The 21,224-nt window shown below is 48.0% G+C and overlaps 1 protein-coding gene and 1 pseudogene across 3 annotated transcripts in view; one reads left to right on the forward strand and one right to left on the reverse strand.

The window, feature by feature from the left end:
* WSCD1 (WSC domain containing 1) overlaps positions 1-16,736 on the forward strand; it is a 46,208-nt gene extending 29,472 nt beyond the window's left edge. For both annotated transcript variants that reach the window (XM_079135005.1, XM_079135006.1), the window contains 4 exons: positions 5,639-5,798; positions 6,722-6,886; positions 9,538-9,738; positions 12,089-16,736. In XM_079135005.1, coding sequence (XP_078991131.1) covers positions 5,639-5,798; positions 6,722-6,886; positions 9,538-9,738; positions 12,089-12,441 — 879 coding nt within the window. In that variant the 3' untranslated portion in view covers positions 12,442-16,736. The remainder of the gene's footprint in view (positions 1-5,638; positions 5,799-6,721; positions 6,887-9,537; positions 9,739-12,088) is intronic.
* A 150-nt stretch (positions 16,737-16,886) lies between these two features.
* On the reverse strand, positions 16,887-20,647 carry LOC306658242 (testis-expressed protein 38-like; annotated as a pseudogene). Its single transcript has one exon. The product of its transcript is annotated as a testis-expressed protein 38-like (transcript).
* Between the last annotated feature and the right edge of the window lie 577 nt (positions 20,648-21,224).

The following is a 21,224-nucleotide window of genomic DNA, read 5'->3' on the forward strand; positions in this document are numbered from 1 at the left end:
TTTTTTTAAATGTTCATTATTTATTATTTCCTTGGACTTTGCTAGCAGATATGGAATCATTGGGACTCAGGATATGTGTTTTATATGTATGCTTCTCAGACTTCAGATACATTTTTGGGGTAGGTCTCTTAGCTTCACCCTTCTTGAGTTGGTAGAAAGAAGGATTTGGAGTTATAGTATTCTGGGTTCATATCTCTGTCCTGAGCCTCAGTTTTCTCATCTGCTAGGTGGGATTGTCAGAGGTAAAACTGCCTCACCAGACTGTGGTGAGGACTTCGCAGGCCTGTGGTTTGTTCTTGAGTGTCTCTTGAGTAGCAAGTGTTCCAGGTGTTGGTCGTGATGTTTGCTGTCATTTAGCTTCCCCTGGTTCCTTTGCTGTGACAAGGATGTTTGAGAAACTGCCTGAGATGCAGAGCTGGTCCTTTCTCAGGTTGGTGGAAATCCACTTGTCCTGGATCCCGATGGTGTGGTGGCTCTATCACACAGCATTTCATGGACTTCTGTCTGATGCGGGGAGCTTTGATGGGAAGGTGTTGCCTGGAAGTGGAATTGGCAGATCTGCTGCCTGGGGATTCAGGTTTTCAGAAAGCTACCCACCCATATGGTGCCTGGATATTTGGACCTTTGCTCCAAACTGTCACACTTGGCCTTTTCTCATAGCCAAAGGACAGATAGTCCAGTGTCTGTTTACTTGAGGCTGGACACATGGAAGGGGGCCTGTGAGTCAGATCTTTACATGGAGAGAAGAGGTGGTGGGTTGTGGGGGTGAAGCCTCTGGCCCCATGCATTTAATCTCACCCACACTCAGACCATTTAAGTTGCTCAGCATCTACTATCTGAAAGGCACCCTGAGAGTATCTCAAGGCTCAAATCCCTCTTAGAAATGAAGAAATCAGCTCAAACCGTCTTAAACTCACACTTGCATTCCTCCAGAGCCCTCATCACTAATCCTGTCCCTTTTATGGATAATAGAACCAAGGGTCAGAGATGCCCAGTGGCCTTTCCAGAGTCCACAAATGGGATTCAGAGCCAGAGGTTCATGATGGGCTGTCTCCACCTCCCAGAGCCACCTCTTTGAACCCTGCAGCCCTGTTGTCACTCACAACATCACTGGATGTGTTTTCCTTCAACCTGTCATTTACCAAAAGCAGAAGACTGCCCGTCATCCCTCATCCCTGCAACCACCTGTGCAGGCATCTTCTTTCCTTCCCATATCTTGAATGTTCAGAGCTGCCTCCCGAATGAAGGGAATACTATGGGTTGAGACTGGCTCACAGATTTCTCTGGGAATCCTCTGCCCAGCTGTCCTTGGTTTGCCCTGCAGGAGTTGAGTCCTGGTGGTTAGGCGAGGTGCTGGGCTTGGAATCCAGAAGGTGGCTCTGTGCCCACTCACCTGATAGGCTGGAGATCTTGGGCTGTTGGTGCCCTGCCTTTGGGCCTCAGTTTTCCTTCTGTGATCTCTCAAATCTCTACACTACTGTGCAGTTCTGGAGATCCTGAGAATGGTGCTCAGAGAAGGAGTGGTTGGAGGAGGCAAGATCTGGAGATGCCTGCTGGGACCCTGGCTCCTCGTGTGATGAAATTCCACTTCTTGATCCCTTGGCCATGGACCAGGCTTTTGCATGTGGACCCCCTTGAACTACAGAACCCAGCCCGTGCTGTTTCATGTTTCCAAGCAGAATGCCCACCCTCCTGTCAGGCTCAGCGACAGACCTCCCACATCCCCCAGCTGAGCCCCCATCCTTCCCCTTGTCCTGATTATCAAGACACACCTCTGCCCTGCTCAAGACAGGCAAGGCTGCTTCCATTGAACCCCATCTTTTGTTTGATTGAAACAACCCCACATGCATGCTTTCCTTCTCTGCCTGTCTTTCTCCCATCCTCTTCTCCTTTTCCTCTCTGCCCTTTCTCTCTCACTGAAGCTTGGAATGGTGGCGGGGTGGGGGGAATGCGAAGTTGGCAGAGAGATAAGATTCATCAATATTTAATTTTTATGGAAATCATGTCCTCGAAATCCCCAAGGGGCTGAAAATTGTTCTGTGTTTTCAGAAACCAGTGATGTTGCTGAAGTGGTTATGTTGTAAATAAAACCACATTACTGTCTGCAGTTCTCCCGCCGCTCTGCAAACACCCGGAAACTTGACAGTTTAATCCACTCAGGGAAGCAAAAAGGTTTGGGTCACTGATGGGGGCAGCTCATTCTGCAGCCCTGGGATATAAGATTGTGAGGCATCAGTGTTGGCAGTGCTGGTGCTTCTGGGGAGGGAGACAGAGCCAGCGTGTGCAGAGCAAATTTACCACACCTGCTTCTGAACAGGAATCCTAGGACAGCACAGCCCCTCAAGGGTTCCTGAGCTTAGGGACGGTTTGCTTAGGGGTAGCAGGCTTCTTTTCCTCCTTCATGCCCAGTCATGCTGTTGGCCTAACAACCAGCAGCAGGATCATGTCCAAGTTTGTTGGTATGACTTTTGAGAGACTTGGGATCTGGAAAGGAGCTTGTTCATCCATCCATCCATCCATTCATTCATTCATTCATCCATACATTCATTCATTTGTTCATGCATACATCAAACATTTATTGAGTGTCTGCCACATGCCAGACACTATTTTAGGTATTGAAGATACAACAAAGCTCACAAGAAACTCTTCCCTGCTTACATCCTCCTGGATAGAGGCAGGCAGTCAACCAGATAAATATGTAAAGTACATAGTATGTTGTGTTGATAAGTTCAGGAAAGAAAAATGAGGCAAGCTTTGTAGGTGTTTACTCATGAGAAATAAAAACATCTATCCACTAAAAGCCTTGTACAAGGATATTTAATGCAGCTTTATTCACAATAGCTAAAAGCTGGAAACGGCCCAGATGTCCATCAACAAGTGCATGAATCAACACACTGGTCCATCTATGCATAGAGTACTATGTGCCAATGAAAAGGAGCCACCTATGGACATGTAAAACCACATGGACAAATTTGACAAACACTTTTCTGATTGAAAGAAGCCAGGCACTCAAAAATATGTACGGGGTGATTCTATTTATATATTTTAGAACAGCTAAAATTAATCTGTGGTGATAGTAATCAGAGAAGTGGTTGCTTTGGATAAGAGAGGGATGATGGCAAAGGGGCAGGAGAACTTCTGGTGTGATGGTAATACTGTTGGTCTTAACATGTGTTCACCAAAACTTATGGAGTGGTACTCCTGGGATCAGAGCATTTCACCCAGGAGGTTATTAAACAAAATTAGAAAGCAGAGCAAAGGAACAGGGTGTGTTGAGGAAGATAGGAGGGGCACTACAACTTGAAAAAGGGTGACGTGACTTGAAGACAGTGAGGAAGAGAAAGCCACAAGGTTATCTGGGGAAGAACATTCCAGAAAGTTAGAGTAGTACATGTAAATGTCCTGAGGTGGGAGCCAGAATAGGAACAGTAAGAAAGCTGTTGTCTGGGTGTGCACAGGCTGTTCTGACACAGGCTGGGTGGCTTAAATGACACACATTTACCTTCATAGTTCTGGAGGCTGAAACTCTAAGATTGAGGTGTCAGCAGGGCTGGTTTCTTCTGAGGCCTCTCTCCTTGGCCTGCAGGTGATCATTTCTCACTGTTTCCTCAGGTGATTATCCCTAAGTCTGTGTGACTAACCTCTTCTTTTTATAAGGACACTAGTCATATTGGATTAGGGCCCATCCTAATGGCTTCATCTTAATTATCTCCATAAAGCTCCTCTTTTCAAATAAGGTCATATTTTGAGGTACTAGGGTTAGGGCTTCAGTGCTGAAATTTGGGGGACACAGTTCCACCCATCACAGCCAATATAGACGGAAGTGTAGGAGGCAGAGCCAGCTCCTGTGTGAGCTCTCTAGTTACGCCCTGGGAGTTGGGCTGCTGTTTTCTGCAGCTCCCTGGGAAGAAGGTGTCAATGTGGGACAAGGTGGGATATGGACTTTGTGTTTTGTCGTTTTGGGTTTTTTGACCTGTTTTTGTTTTTAATACTAGCAATAAACTCCAACGCCTCACACATGCTAGGCAGGCCTCCTCCACTGAGCTCCATTCCCAGCTCTCAACTAGGACTTTAGAGAGAGGTCAGAGTTTGGAATTCTTGAGATCTCTTTTCATGAATTCACATCAAAATGAAGACTTGCATCCAGAAAAACCAGTGGTGTTCTGATTGAGGGTCCGGTCCCAGATCGCGCTTTCTGCTGGGAAGTGGCAAGGGGCCTGTGGCCCTGGAGTCTAGTGAGGGAGGCAGGAGGGGCGCGTCAGCCACAAGAGGCCTCCTCAGTTTAAGGACAGGTGAGGGCTGTGGGGGACCTTGGCTAGGATCTGATGGGCCTGCAGTTCAAGGACCACCGCTCCGCTGCTTCTCTCCCTGCTCACTCCGGGAGCTCTGCCCTGCCCTCCCTGGGCTGCAGCCTTCCCTGTTGTCTTAGGGAGTGCTGAGATCCTCAGCTTTACCAAGCCATGCATCGTGAACACTATTGATTTTCTTTTATTTATTTATTTATGAGATTTCTTGCTGTGGGCAAAATATAAAAAGGTTTGCGCAGTGTTTCCCTCAGCAGTGAGCAGTTCCTTCCACCCACGGCCTCCCTCCCTCACACATGCTCATCCCTCCAGGACTCTCTCATTCCTCCACGCTCCAGGAGACCTGGCATCCCCAATTGAAAGACACACGAAGGAGTGGAGAGGAAATGGGGCTGTGTCCTACCCAGTGTCTGCTACATAGTAGGTGCTCAAAAAAAATATGTGGAGGAGGTGGGTAGATGCACTTTTGAGTGAGCTGTGTCAGGTGCCCAAAGGTGTGAGGCTGAGGATGGCTCATTCCTCTGAGAAGAAGCTCCTGGGCCCGACCCAGTGCTGGGCAGTTTGCATCTGTCCCATCTAGCCATCACTGAACACCTACAAGATGGATTTTATTACCTTTTCTCATGGTGAGATTCAGAGAGGTTAAGTTCCTTACCCAAGTTGCCCAGCGAGTGTGCCAGCAGCCCTCCCATTCCAGTCTTCAAGAGACCACACCAAAGAGGAAGAAGAACCCCTTGAGAGACCTCTAGGAGCTGACTGGTCCCCACAGTGAGACACTTTCTCTCTCCTAAGCTGGAAGGGCCACTTCATTTTCAGGAAACCCCCATCACATGGACAAGGAACAAGGACCGTGCCTCCCCATCTGTTCCATCTTTGGAAAGATGAGTGTGTGAAAATATGTTCCCACACTGCAGGCACAGGGCTGGCTTCAGTTTCTTTCTAGGGAATTGATTGGCCAAGGTGTGACATGTTGAGCCCGGAGCTCATGTGATGCCCCCTCCCTGAACCATCCTTTCCTTCCCTGCACTCCTGGCAACACCTGGCCACTTCCAGGCCCTGCTTCCTGCCCTTTGCCCACCCCTCTGCTCAGTGCCACTTATACTGTGGTAACTGTTGTCTTGTCACCAACTCAGAGCTCCTGGAGGGCAGAAGTCATGTCTTATTGAGTTTGTCTCCCAGGATTTAAGCACAGAACCTGTTCATGGAAGGATGACAGGCACTCCTGTTGACCCTTGCATCTGACAGTCCCTCCATCTGTCCTGCCTAGATCCTGAGCTACAGGGGGCATGTCCCTCATGTTCACCATGGTTCCTCCTCTTCTCCTTCCCTGGCAGGAGTTCCCCTTGGCTGTCCTCCGGGGCTGGGAATGCTACTGTGCTTACCCCACCTCAGAGTTCAATCTGCGGGACGCTGTGGACAGCTCACTGTGTGGCCAGGTCCCCAAGGCTCAGAGGCTGGCGGATTACTGCGAGGTCTACCAAACACCTGTGCAAGGTGAGATCTGCAGCCACCAGTGGGTGTGGCTTTTAGTCTGGGATTGAGGAGTGTTTGCAGGATTGGAGATGCTGATGATATCCAGGCCTGGGGTGGAGAAGGTGTCTGTGTTACGTCTCCACATCTTAACCAGCGAGAGAGAGAAGTGGGGTGAAGCCTCCACCCTCCCTGGAGGCTGAATGCCAGGCTTCGTTTCAGGAACCCCTGCCTGAGTTTATCTGAGTTTCTCTGGGGATGATGATGTTACAGGAGGAGAAGAGTGGAGAAAGACAGGCCCAGAGGGATAGCAATGGCAGGTGGTGGGGTTGGGAGGCCTGAAAAGAAGAGAGGTCAATCTCTAAGTCCTCTAGACCTTGGCATCATCCTTGGTGTGAGCATCACGTCTGCCCCTGCTGACCTTAAGAACTGAGAGGGGACAAGCAGGTGGAGAGGATGATTCCCACCTTTCTGGAGCATCAGCTCTGACCAGCTCAGCCCTGAGGACCTGGGGCTTTCCTCTGGCCATTTCCTATGCTTCTTTTAGCAGCCTTAGAAAAGGAAGATGAGCCCCAGAGAATTGCTTGCCTGAAATTAGGCCAGGCCTGGTTCACTGTGGTATGTGACATTGCTCAGGCCAGCTAGAACTCATGTTACCTCTGCTATTAGAATCTGGAGTCATCTGTGCAATGCTGGAAGCCAGAGTTTGACTGTGGCCAAAGAGATGAAGTTGGGTGAAGGTCCACAGAGCGGCCTTGTCATGGGGCTTTCTTTGACCAGCTATAGACCTGTGCAACAAAGGTTCAGGTGGTAAATCCCTTCACCTCTTTGGGCCTTGGTTTTCCCATCTGTTAAATGGAAATCTTGGATCATCCTGGGGAATCTGGAAGAGCATCTGTGACTCCTAATAGAAGTAAGTTACCCTGTGATGACTTCTGGACTTTCAGATACTCGGTGCACAGACAGGAGGTTCCTGCCCAACAAATCCAAGGTGTTTGTGGCTTTGTCGAGCTTCCCAGGAGCTGGGAACACATGGGCGAGGCACCTGATCGAGCATGCCACTGGCTTCTATACAGGGAGCTACTACTTTGACGGGACGCTCTACAACAAAGGCAAGTCAAAGCTGCCAGGGAGGGTGAAGGAGTTCCCAGAGGTTGGACTGTCCCCTCCTGGGGCATGAGAGCAGTGAGTCTCAACCTTGAACATGCATAAGTATCACCTGAATGCCTTTCTAGAATATAGATTCCTGGGCCATACCCCACGGTTTGACTCAGTTTGTCTGAGGTGAGGCCTGGGAATGTGCATTTCCAACCAGCTTCCAGGGAAGCTCATGCAGCCAATCATGGGACCACTTAAAGTGGAACTTCATGAGACAGTGCCTTGTCCAGATTCAAAGGGTCAGCCTAGCAGCTTGGATTCCCTCTCTATAAACATTTTTTGAATTTCCCTTAATATATATGTATTTTTTAGGCAAGGGGTAGCTCATCAAAATGCAATTTTCTTTAAATAGGTCCAAAATTTTCCTAGAGTTTTATGATTTCTAATCTTTCCCTCATAGAAATAAGAGGCCTCATTATGCCAAGTAAATTAACTTAAATGGCTCAAGACTGTGTGCTGTTTAAGAATGAGGAGCTTCAGACAAGTCAAGTGGCATCTAAATTTGGCAAAATGTATTTATATGTTGTCAAGTGTTATGGTATTTTTGCTGGGTTTCTTAACCAGAGTTTGGTTTAGGAAAAGATGATACTATCAATAACATCCTAGAGAAACAGAAACATCCTGAGCTTAGCAATAGGTTCTGGAGTCACTCATAACAATCTTTGTCTGGTTGGGGAAAAGCCACAGTTGTCCATATAATCCAGCCTCAGGAGTGCTAGGAGCACCTCCAGATGGGGAAAGAAGTGGCCAGAGAAGCATGCAATCCTTCCCACTCTGGCCTGTCACTCACACTCAGGCTGCTGTTACCCAAGTGTTCATCTAGAAGGCCTTGACTTACTCAAGCACCTGTATGTTTTGGTCTACCTATGACCTACAACTGGAATAGCCAGCTATAAGGGTTGGTGTAATATTGAGTCAAAGATAACTTTTGAGCCTTGCAGGACTAGATGTAGCCACTGACCTCCGAGCACTGACAGAGTGGTGACACACATACGCTTGAAATTCATAAGGCCAATGCTGAAATGCCCACCTGTTGTGGCAGGTGAATGTGGTCTGAACTATAAGGTAGAATAGCTGCTGATGGAATGGGCTGAAGCCCTGTGGAAGGCACCCAGGGGCTCAGGATTATCAAAGACAAGAGCTCAAGCTTATTCAGCTGGTGTTTTAATTTTTCCTTTCATGTCATTTCCAAGCTGTTTGAGAAAATGAACCAAAGCAAAGGCTTTTGACCCATGGCTATAATGAGTTTGAAATATGCATTAGGTTTCATGGATAAACCCAGACTTCCATATTTGGGAGATTTACCTTTCCCTGGCATCAGAGAAACGTTTGTTTCTCACTGTAGGTGTAAGTGCTTCCCAGCCATTCATGAAGCGTGGGCAGGTGGAAGGACTCATTTAATTTCTAAGAGCCCAAGATAAGCTCATGAACATTTATGGAGCTTGTTCCCAGAGCTGGTTGTCATGGGTTACATTAAGCTATGGCCAGGAGACCAGGTTCAGGTGAGATCTTTCTAGGAATTCTTCTATGACATCCTGCTATTTGGTCTTCCTTTCTCCCCTACTCTTTTTTTCACCATAAGCCCCTGTGCTTTGTGCTTGGACCATTTCACCTACTAAAGTGTAAACTAAAAGATGGGCTGAGTCTTATCACTATATCATAGGGTAAAAGGCCAACACAGTGAGTACACAAGACCCCTCATGGAGTCATGTGACCCTCTGTGGATGGATGGGTAGAGGCTTGTTTTCTCAGCCAGTTGTCATTCAGACTTTGAGCACCCAAGTGGCCCCAGAGAGGTTGGTCAATGGGAGTAAGTCTCCATTTCTAGAAACTGGGCCTTGGGTTCCTCTGGGCTAGGCGTAAACACCGTGGATGAGACCTGACCAGACCTGCTTTGAAACCCAAGCTGGAGAATCTTACATCGAAGGCTGGACTCTGTTACAGTATATGGTATTATGTTAGAGGGTGAGACTACAATCGCTTACAGTAATTAAGCCTGATGATATGAATCCTGCCCCTACTCTGGGGTGGTAGGTGGAAACTGCGGCCCTCACAGAGACACATAAAGGCATGTGGAGAGAGCCCTGGCACTGGTTTCCTGTACTGTGTGATCTTGAGTTCATCATATACCCACTCTGAGCCTGAATTTCTTCATCCAGCTCTGCCTGAAACTATGACTAACTCTTAAGGTTGTTTACAACACTCATGTGATGTTATCTCCGTGAAAAACCCCATGTGTTTGGGTGCATCTGAGACTCCATAAGGGGTCATGGTTAGGCCTTCTGCCTCCTGACCCCTGGGGGCTACAAGAGATGACTTCTTTATTTTTCAAGCATGTATCATCATTTTCTACTCTTCAATGCCTCCTGCTCCCTCCTTCCCTGGGATAGGGCTGCTCCTGTGGAGTCCTTTCCCATTCCCATCCATAGGTCCTCCCAGGGGCCCCTGTGATGCCACCCATGTGTCTCTCTTGCCCCTGATGCTGGCTTTCCCTCAGGAAAGACCTTTCCTAGTATCAGACCTTCTGCCGCAGCGTAAGTATGGCACCACATGTGGGAGCAAAGGTGCCTCTCTCTACCTATGCTCTCGTGTTTGTCCTGGGCAGGGTTCAAGGGTGAGAAGGACCACTGGCGTAGCCGGCGCACCATCTGTGTGAAGACCCATGAGAGTGGAAAGAGGGAGATTGAGATGTTTGACTCAGCCATCCTGCTAATCCGAAATCCCTACAGGTCCCTGGTGGCCGAATTTAACAGGAAATGTGCTGGGCACCTGGGCTATGCCCCTGACCGCAACTGGAAGAGCAAAGGTAAGCAGGGGGCTGGTCAGGCGGGGGTCTCAGAGGTATGGACAGGATGCCTGTGGGGATGCAGGATCAGTATACACAGTCCTGGGGACTTATTGCAGCTGTGCCTGGCTTTGAACTGACCCCCTCCCTGTTCCTTCTGAGCCTGCTCAGTTGATATATCACAGTGTTTTAAATGGATGTCAACTGAATGTCCAAGAAATGTCCTCTGTTCACCCCTGGGTGGTTAGTGGGGCGATCTGCACTCCTTTTCTACTCCTACTCATATACTGAAGACTTCATACAGATCTGGGAGAAGAATATTGACTTTGGAGCCACCTAGGCCTGATGTGTGCCCTCCTCTAATTCTAGAACCAGGGTCCTCCATCATAAACTGAGGCCATAACCCACAGCTCACAGGGCATTTGGGGATCAGTGAGATAGACCCAGTCTGTGGTCAGTGTTCAGCATACCAATTGCCTCGTAGACTGCCCCCATGACTCTTCACAATGTCCTAGAGGGGAATAACCACCCATGTGACTTTCCAGATGAGCCCTGAAAATGTGGCTATGTGACTTGCCCAGCTAACCTGAGTGGCAGGTGGCAGAGACAGGTCACAAGCCCTGTATCTTTGTCAGCTTGGACTGCCATAACAGTACCACAGACTAGATAGCTGAAGCAACAGACATTTGTTTCTCATGGTTCTGGAGACTGGAAGTCCAGAGGCAGAGTGCCTGCTGATTCAGTGCTGAGGCCACTCTTCCTGGCTTGTGGACAGCCACCCTCTCCCTATGTCCTCACACAGCAGAGATGAAAGCTCTCTGGAGTCTCTTCTTATAAAGCCCTAGTCTCATCACGAGGGCTGTACCCTCATGACCTCATCTAACCTAGACTACCTCCCAAAGTCCCATCTTCAATTACTGACATATTAGGGATTAAGGCTTCAACGTATGAATTTGGGGAAACTGCAAACATTCTGTCTGTGGCACCCAGGTTTTCTAATTCTGGATCAGATTGACTTGTTCCTCCTGGATTCAGTCTGTCAACCCATGGTTACTGAGGTTGTACTATACTAGACCCTGGGCAGTGCCCTGGGGCCCAGACTAAAGGAATTAGGGTCTCTTCCCTGCCTTGAGGCTAACATAGTCCAGCCTTTGAGCAGTGAATAATACAGATGCTGGTCCAATGGTAAATGATGTAAATTTAGCCAGAAATAAAAGTGACAGTCCTGCAGGCTGAGCTCAGATCCCTTCTCTGCCTCTCGCAAGCCATTTGACCCTAGGCAAGCTGCATACATTGTCTTCAGAACTGTTTTCTCATCTTAGAAACTAGGTTAGTCCCTCTATCATAAGGTCACTGTAAAAATGAGAGAAAGCAAGCCACAATATTCAAGGTGTATCAGTAACCCAATTATGGAAATTTTTTATTGTGATGATTATTGAAATTTGTATTCTGGCCCCCCTCCAAGAAAATTAATTTCTTACTTTTCTGGAAAAGACATCTCACAGAGTATGTCATCTGAAGAAGTTTGAGGCCACCACCTTCTTTGGTGTCATTGTATGTGCTACTTCCCAGAAGGGTCACGGGTTCAAATTGGCAAACAAATTCACTAGACACCATACTCATCCATCAAACACCACGTTAACTTAGCTTTACAGGAGGACCAGGCACAGGATCCTGAGCTGCCTCTCACCAGGAGGCCCAGCAGCTCCCTGATGCTGCTCAGTCATCAAAAGGCTCTTCCTCCATGGGAGACCTGGCAGGTTGGCCCTGGGAAGTGGGTGGTGGAAAAATCTGGTTGCCTCTTTCTCCTTAATGTTGGATGTGCATAGCAGCTGAAGACAAGGTCAGGGTATTTGTTCATGTGGACAGAGATGCCCTGCTCAGGTTCCCAATCGGTCTTTTTTCTTTTTCTTTGTAGTTATACATGACAGTAGAAGGTACTTTGACATATACATACATGGAGTATTGCTGTGTCGTGATGGCCTGAGACCTGTGGGTTCACCCACATCCCTCCCTGTTCAGATACAGTCCCAAAGGTTAAGGAGCTCATAGTACAATAGAAGAAAACCAGTTCCTGGCACGCAGGAGGCCACATTTGTCTTAACTTGGTATGTTTCCAAGGAAATGCTGCTGAGGGAAGGCATACTCAAGGTCACTATCCCCCAGGTAGCTGGGACTCCTCCCTCAGAGCCCAGCCTGATATTAACCCTTCATTCATGCAAGGTCACCAAAGGATCTTGCTCAGACAGGTCAGCCCTGGGCAGCGGGCAATGGAAAATCCTGGCTACATCTCTCTCTTAAGTAAGCCCAGTGGAGTCAGCCTCCCCTGGCAGTGCAGCTTCTGACTGTGTCCCTTCTCTCCCCACCCTAGAGTGGCCCGACTTCGTGAACAGCTATGCCTCATGGTGGTCCTCACATGTCCTGGATTGGCTCAAGTACGGGAAGCGGCTGCTGGTGGTGCACTATGAGGAGCTGCGGCGCAGCCTGGTGCCCACACTGAGGGAGATGGTGGCCTTCCTCAACGTGTCTGTCAGCGAGGAGCGGCTGCTCTGCGTGGAGAACAATAAAGAGGGCAGCTTCCGGCGGCATGGCCGGCGCCCACAGGACCCAGAGCCCTTCACCCCCGAGATGAAGGACTTGATCAATGGCTACATCCGGACAGTGGATCAGGCCCTGCGTGATCACAACTGGGCAGGGCTGCCCAGGGAGTATGTGCCCAGATGATAGAACCCAGCCCCAGCTGCCTGCCACTGCTGTGAGAGACTGTCACACCATGGGGGCTCACCACTGCTCTGATGCCCAGGCTGAAGGACCCCTGGGACCCATGGCTGCTGTACAGTCAGCAGGGAGGCCCACTTGGGTGCTGCCCTACATGCAGGGAGTCCTGGGCACAAAGTCTGTCCAGACAGACACACCTCACAAGACAAACAAAAATGGACACACTGCTAGCCAGACACGTTCTCAGACACATTTAGACATTACTCCACGCTCACAGTGCCTGTTTTGATGCAACTAAACCACCCATGCAGGGTGTGCCAGACACTCCCAGCCTTGCAAATGCAGCCACAGATGTGTGCATAGATGTGCCAGGGTGTGTGCTACCAGAGGCTGTCCGTTTCTCTGTCTCACACACCCACATGCACACGTGTATATCCTGGGCTATAGGAGACCTCAGCTTCCTGTGTGCAGCCCCAGCACAGACTTGTCTGCCACGTCCCTGACTGTGGAATGCCAGGTTGGGCAGGTATTAGTGCTCAGAGCAGAATGGACCATTGGGATGGAGGTGGGCATACAGACCATTGCTGTTGGGCCATGTAGACCTGACCATATGTCTGACATCCCATAAATGTGTGTGCTGTGACTACCAGGCACCCCAAACTGCACCTCTGCCTTTCTCTTCTCTGTGGGTGGGCTGGCGGCACTGTGGTCAGAGTAGATCTGCCCCTATCCCTGCCAGGGTACACACTACCTCAGGATAGCTGCAATAGCTCCATGCACAGCCTGCCACCCACTTTCAGCTCACCCAAGTCAGTGCACCTTGGAATCTTGGAGTGGGGCCCCCTTGCCAGACTTCCGTCTCTGGGGAAGCTGGGGATTCATCCTGCCCTGGAAGCAGGGTCTGAGGGTCAGGGGGCAGGGCAGGGCAGGGCTGGACCTCTAAGGGAGCCTGAGACCAAGAGGGTCCATGTGCCAACAGAAAGGGGATGGTGGCAGGCATGGGGGACTTCTGGGGTGTATCTTGGGAACCCCTGGAATTGGTTACCCACATTTATTGACTAACTCCTGCTCTCTATGGTGATCATAAGGAAGGTGTGCTATGTGACCCTTGGGGGAGAGGCTGTGACATGGCTTCTGCTTAGCCCTCCCTGTCACTTTTCTTCACTCTGACACTTCCTGTCACTGCTGCATTGTCACTTAGCATCTTCACCACACCCTCTGTCTGTTTCTGTGAAGCTGACATTGTTCCCACTGTTCATCCATGTCCTCCAAAAGGAAAGGAAGTCAGACACACTGACGCCTGTTTTGTGCTGTCCACAGGGTAAGATGGATGCAGAAGGCCCCTCTTGCCCCTCCTGCCCATCTCATGATCTAACAGGTCAGAGGAGGGTCTGTCACAAGAAAATAGAGCACTCTGTCACAGAGCAGCATGTGTGCTGTGTGGCTCAGAGGGGACTCAGCCCTTGTACCTGGGGTCTTTGGGAAGTGCCTCATAGCCACTTTAAAGTGGTCTTGAGGAATCTGTAGGAATTATCCGGACCAAAGAGAAGGGAAGGACTGGCCAGGCAGAGAGAGCAACAGGTACAAAGTCTCAGCGGCTGGTGCAACCCTGGCATGCTGCATGCGAAATAGGTGCATGGTTGAGCGTGGGGTTCCCACGTGTCTCTCACAATTGTAGTGGGGAAGGCGGGTGGTGAGGACAGAGGTGGGGCACTCTTTCCTCACAGCCACTCAGTGTTGTGCCCTGTCAGCCTGAGACCAGGACAGCTACTGATGCTAATGACCTTCATGGGTCAACCTCTGCTACATGTCGTGGGCTCAGAGATCAGGAGAGACTAGTGACTGGGTGCAAGGCATGGGGTGGTCAAGGTGCAGGCAGGAGTGTGGAGATTTGGTCACACTCTGGCCCTGGCAGGGGGAGGATGGTGGGTGGGCCTAAACTCGGGCAGCCCTTGTGGCCTATCCTGGGAAGGCCATCTGGGAGACCTCTCTCAGCCTATGCCAAGCTGCATGAGGAGGAGGTTCAGGATGAGGAGTTTGGAAGAACTGGGTACTGGAACACCCCAAGCCTTTGTTCCCTGGCCCTGATCCCTCCCAGTGAGTACAAGATGGGGTGCAGGGCCCAGGGGAGCTCCCTCCCCAGCTGGCAGGAGCGTCTGGTCCGGGTGGCCTCTAGGTCTTTCTTGATGTCAGGCTGTATTTGGCCCCCTCTCAGCACCACTCAGTTCATCTTAAAGCTGGGAACAGCAAGATCTTTCATTATCAGTGCAGAATGACTCCGTCAGTCTGGTCTGTGAAGGCTCCTCCTGAGGTCGTTTCCCCTGGGTCAGAGGAGCACTTGAGGTCCACTGGAAGTTTCCATGGTTCCTTGGAGGGCGGCCAGGGCATATCTACATTCCAGAGCAAACTTCAAGTCACAAAAGGAAGTAGGCATAGCATGGGACTGCTGGGGAATAGGAAAGATGGCCTCTACCCAAAATGGGCTTCCTGACTTGAACTTGGGCCCTCATGTCCTGGGTCATCTGGATGGCTGAAGACATGGAGGCTGGGAAGGGCAAAGGTGTATTGAGAACACTTAAACTGAGCCTTTAGCCAGGGCATGGCCCTCTGGGTGTCTCCCACCACCTCAGGTGTCTGGAAAAAGCAAAAGCCCCACCAGTTTTCCTGGTGGTTGAGTTGGTACATTCACTGCTGCCACATGCCTGCCCCGAAGCCTCATCTCCTTTCAGGTGGCATGCTACCAGCTCATATTGCTTTGTGGTACAATGTGCACCATAGTTTAGGTAAGTAGAGCAATGAGGTTCTGGGTCCATCCAGTTCACATTGAATCACTCCACATAACAAAGCACCGGACACTTGATAGATGCTTCTGGATGTTGGATGAACAAGGAAGGAAGCGCAAAGGCCTAGTGGCTGCTGCTGGTCTTCAGCATCCTTCATCATTAACAGGATGGGGGATTTGCCCATCCTTTTGGGAAAGTTCATTTGCCTCCAAGTTAAATCTGATCTTCAGCTCAGTAAAAAGGACACCATCCCAACCAGCCAAGGGTAAAAGCCTGACCTATTTATTGGGCAGAAGTGTGGCAAATACATGGGGATCCAATTAGAACAGAACAGAAAAACCCTGTCTACAGATTCCATCTTTAATAGCAAAGCTATGGAGTGACACAAACCTGTGTTAAAACATGTAATTTTCATGGATTTTATCTCCTGTTGTGGATCAATTTGGAAAAACCAAAATATATAATTTTAAAAAACTAAAACACATTCTGATAATCCCAGTGATGTGTAAATGAGGGAGAAGAATAGACAGAATCCCAAACCCTGGGAAGAAAGCTGCTTAATTATGTGAGCATCTTATAATGAAGCTTCTTGCAGCTAAAATTAGATTTTGAGTGCATGAATATGTGATAATGTTTGCACATCAGAATGCAGTTTTTCCTCTCAAAAGTAGCAAGAGCTAGTTGGCTCTGAGGGGGCCCCAAGAGGGAAGAAGGAAGTGCTGAGGTTGATCCTTATGTGGGCAAGAGTCTTTGGAGCTCAGGTTTGTTTTCTTTGATCTGGAAACTTGGTGGAGGCATTTGAAATTCAGTGATTTCAAGGCAGTTCATGAGGGTTAGGGAGAAATCAATTGGTTTGACCTCATACTAGTCCTCACTCAATCTTGGGTGTATTGGATGGAATGAGAGTAAAGTGTGATGGGAATAGCAGAGAATCTGTAATGACTGGGTGGAGTAGTGGTCTTAGCTCAGCTGCCATCTTGGACAAGGCCTTTTCCATCTTTGTTCTCAGCCCCTCACCCACAAACCAAGGGATGTGGTAGATATTGGTTGCATCCCCAGCATCCATTCCCCTACTTCCTAATTTATGCTGGAATTTCATGTGATCTGGTGGAGCTGGCTCTCACCACTTTGGGGGAGGAACACTTGACCTGGGATAAGCCAACAGTTCATTCCATCTCCCTGGCTAAAGAACAGGTCCAAATATGACCATGTGAGTTAAGTCTATGCAGCTGAAGGGAATTTTGAGATGTTTCTGGGGATGTTGGATAGCAACTCTTTAAATGCCCTTGCTGGATGTGAAAAAGGAAGCTGGTAATCCTGGGTTGAAATAGTGCCCATCTCGGGACCATGATGAATCACACTCAGCTTGAAGCTGGCACCATAGGAGGGAGAATCAAGAGGCAAAAATAAACCAAGTCCTTGGTGATGCTATTCACATACAAGGTCAAGCCTTGCCTGAGAGTGGCCCTACCTCTGGACTTTATTGATACTTGATCCAATAAACTCTTTATTGTTTAACAGGGGTTGAGTGGGTTTCTGTGGTTCAAAACTGAGAGTATTGTACAAATATCTTGGATTGAGAATCCCTGAGGTGCTGACTTTCTCTGACTCTAGAGCTAATGTAGATAACACCTGAAACTCAGACCAGCGAGAGGGGGTAGGATTGGGAAGTTACTTTCACAGGAATGGAGCTGGGTGTGAAATGCTCAATAAAAAGCTGTGCTCAGTCAGCCAAGTCATGTAAAAAATTTTAAGTCAGTATATGAATGTCACCCCAGAGACTCTCAGGAAATAATTCCTCTTGGGTGCTCAGCCCCCAACCATCACTTGTCTCATTCACTTCTTATCAACCCATTGGTTGCTGAATATCTTTGCTGGGCAGAGAGAGGACTAGAATGCCAATCTTTAATGGTTATACAAGTATGACCCTTCTGTACTCACCATAACTCCTTTCATGAAGGATAAAATGTGGTGTTGGAAGGAGTTCTTTGATAAGCTACTTGGATTGGGGATGAGGCCTACTTCAGGGGATAGCAGATAACAATGACAGCAGATGGTCAACAAACTGCCTTCTAAGGAGGGCAGTTGCAGTGAACCATACAACTATGATTTTGCTGAATGGGACATGAAAGCTTGGGGCACAGCAGAATTGTCACTTGGGGGAAAGCTGAAGTGGTGCTACCAAGGAGTCCCCTCCTGTCTTTGCCTTTTAAACCCACTATGTGCCAGAAATTAGAGGAACAAAGGGAGTTAGTTATATGTGGTCCCTATCTTCAAGGCCTCCTTGGATTGACTGTCATGTTGTATGACAGGTGGAGGTCTGTAGAATACAGAGAGAAAGATGAGGATCCCAGGACATCAGTGTATGTGTATTTGTCTAGTTACACCAATTACGGCTAAAGATAGGTTTCTAAGGCTCCTCTTGAGAACTTCAACTGTTCAGAAACATTGCAGAAGTCCAGGTCCCTGCCATGGGAAATATGATCAGACCCACTTTAAATTTTAAACAAATTGCTCCTCTAGTGTGAGGAATATTGATGTCAAACAAAAATAAGAAGAATTTCAGCATAAGCACAAGCTGAATGAATTAACTTTCTATCTTCAATACCTGAGACACCTTTTTTTTTTTTTTCATATCCAGGCATCAGTTGTGACAATCCATACCTTAAACGTGTGGCCACTGATGATCAGTTACAGTACACAGTGTTCCTATAGGTCATGAAGTTCCTTGAACATCATTCCCTATGTGTCTTGGTGAGGTAGATATAATTATTTCCACAGGGGAGAAAAGAAAATTTAGTTTTTGAGATTGAGTTGGCCAAAGTTTAGCACTTTGTTTTACAGATTATAAAAATAGGACTCAGCATGTGGAGGATCTTGTTCAATGGCATGCTGTAAGAATAGGTGATGGAGCTAGGAGTGGAATATTGGCTCTACTAGATCTGATCGCTTCCACTCTGCATCCCTCTAACTCTTCATGAAATTGCTGAAAATGAGACAAATGTGAATGTTTGGCTCATTTGGAAATGACTCCATTCGTTTCACTGCTAATTCTTTGGCAAAATAATATTTGGTAGACCCTTGAGTTCTTTTTTAATGATCATTTATGAAGCAACCTTTACTTGGAAACCTGAACAGAGGAAGCATCTCTCTTGAGGTGAAGTCAAAGAGATGGACCATATCTTGCTGTTAGTCAACTTTCTGTTACTATGAAAAAACACGAGATAACTTTTAAAAAGAAAAGTTTTATTTATTTTTGTTTTTTACTTTTCAAAAATCTTTAATAACATAACATCCAAATGGGCACTTGGTTCCCATTTTCTACTAATAGTCCTTGTACCTAAAGCTCCCACCTTCAGAGAAAGGAGGCTAAAATGCTGACAGAAAAGACTTCACATGGACACATGGAAACAGTTCATCCCATGGCCAGTGTGGGAAGGGAATAGAAGTGGACATTCCCTTCAAGACAGATGGCCAAGGGGTAGGAGGCAGAGTGGTTCAGCATGGGAGGTAGGTTGTGGGGGGCAAGGGGCAAAGGGTATCTCCTGAAAGATGGGAATTGGGAATAGGGATCTGGTCCGGAGCTGCAGCATCCAAAGTAGATAGGGGCTGCTGTGGGACAACCGGAGCAGGTCAGTGAGGAACAGGGGACTCTGCCTTGGTGCTGCTGCCTCTGAGGGCATAATCCCTGCCTTCAGAGGTGTCTGACTCCCACAGAGAATCTGGAATCTGGACTTTAATCTCAGTGTCGGTAACAGCTGCAGGAGGGCCTATGCTGATAGCTGCATTTATACCGTACTGCCTCCGCTTGTTTATCCAGTACAAGAGTGGACTGTAAGTGAAGCTGGCAGCATTCATCACTTCCACCCACTGCTGGGCATGCATCTCCTGCCGCAGCTTCTTCTCTCCAATGAAGAAAGATCCATGCAGCCGCCAGTTGTCACAAAAAGCCCCATGAATACAAAGTATAATACGACCCATGTGCCAGGAAGGCCCAGGTCCTCCTTTTGGGAATCCATAGGTTGAGTCTTGTTACCAGGCCTATGGCTCTGGAAAGAAGGAACTCACCCACTAATCTGCCCACCAATGGGAGGCCCAAGTCCCATTGTTCCCTAAGAAGAAGTCACCGGGTTCTGAGCACTGGGAATTCCCGGAGTGGTGCTTGTGGAGTGAGTCTGATTTGGTGGAAGGAAGGGACTCCATCTGGTGGCATCTCATGAGTATAGTTGTCTTCCATCAAATACTGGCCCACCACAGAATTGGCTGTTCCCAACTTCTTATGGAGAAGTCACAAAACAGCCCCCAGGAAAGGGCACTCCCACCCTCAGGAGCTTATATTTATGTTGTTGGTTGTTAGGGAGCCATGTCTGGATACATTTTCCAGTGGGCAGTTGGGCAGGGAGCACAGTAAACATCGGGCAGACCTGACCTCAAGAAGTTTCTCACCAAGTTGTCAGGGAAAAAAACTGTTCAGGGGGACCTAGTGGTCAAAACCCCCTTCTTTGGCTCCTACAATTTCTCTTTGTTTCTTCAACAAGGGCTGGCAGTGTGTTTTCTGAGCAGCGGGGCCCTGTGGGAGCTCCTCCCTAAGTGCTCCTGCATCTCTTTCCAGTTTCATCTCCTTCCCCATCCTTCATGTACCTTTCCCTTCTGGTCATGCCAAAGACCCTGTTTATTAACCTCTGCAGTTTGGTGAATGCTGCTTCAGGAGTGCCTCTCCCCACATTTCTACCACTGAACACCTCGTTATCTTCCCAGATGACCAACCACCCCTGCTTTGAGTCAAATAGTCCTTTCAGTTGATTTCCCAGAACCACATCATCTCCAGCTTGAAGAGACTTGGAGAGTTGTCTAATCCAATTCCCATCAGATGCATGAGTACTGAGGGCAGAACTTCCCTACCAGCAGCCAGTCCCCCAGGGCTTCTTTGACTCAGGGACTTGCTTACCATCTCCTGAGGCAGCGGGCTTCATTTATGATCAGCTCAGTTAGAAAGCCATCTCCTAATATAGGTTAGCTCAGCCTCCAAGTAGGTTGTGCCACTGCTCCTGGCTTGGATCCTTGGCATTCAATTTAGTTACTCCCATCTTTATCAGTAGCCAGAATGATCCTTTTAAGAATAGATAGTGTTACTCTGCTCAAACATACAGTGGCTTCCCCTGTCACTCAGATTGCTTCCTGCAGGCTGCAGGTGGGCCCTGGTAATGTTTTAGTCTCTCACTCTGGGGTATTGAAGACCAGGTGTCCTCTCCCTTTAGAGTGATTGATAAATTTTTAATGGCCTGATTAGGACCATATTACTTTGCAGCAATTCCGTGGTTTCCTTGTGTTCATCCAGTTTTCTGTATTGCCTCCACAGCTGGATGGACACTGTTTAAAGTATGCTAATGGAAGCTACACTCTGTTGATGGATGTTTAGGTTGTTTTTAGTATGTGACTATTACAAAAAGCTGCCATAAACATTCATGTATAAGTCTTTATGTGAACTTATATCTTCATTCTCTTCATCATAAGCTTTTTCATCATGATTCGAAAGTCCCTTTACAGTAGTAGGCAGGCTAATTAAGTCTCCACCTGACTTAACATTGGCTTTAAGGTGGTTTACTGCAGAAGTCAATAGAGAAATCTTGAATAATATGAAGTTTTAAAGTGAGTTCCAACAACACTCCTGCTGTTTTAGCTTCTGGAAAACAGGGCCATTCTTTATAAGCTTTATAAGACTCTCTATCATCCAGAACTGACTGAAGATGGTGGTGGTGGGCACCTGTAAGAACTTCTCGGGTGATATATTTTATGAGTATACTGTTCCTCTCCTCCATCCTTCTCTTAAGGTTCATTCTTCAAGACTTCAATTCCTTCTCCACCACTACTCTCATTCTAGTAACTTCTGCAACAGAGTACAACTGCCCAACCATATAAATTCCTTAATCAACACCATCTCTCTGGAACTCCCTTGGAAAGGTTTATTTTGGTTCACAATTTTGGAAGTTTCAGTCTATGGTAGGT

This window comes from Sciurus vulgaris, assembly GCF_902686455.1.
Source record: "Sciurus vulgaris genome assembly, chromosome: 3".
In the NCBI taxonomy this organism is placed as follows: Eukaryota; Metazoa; Chordata; class Mammalia; order Rodentia; family Sciuridae; genus Sciurus; species Sciurus vulgaris.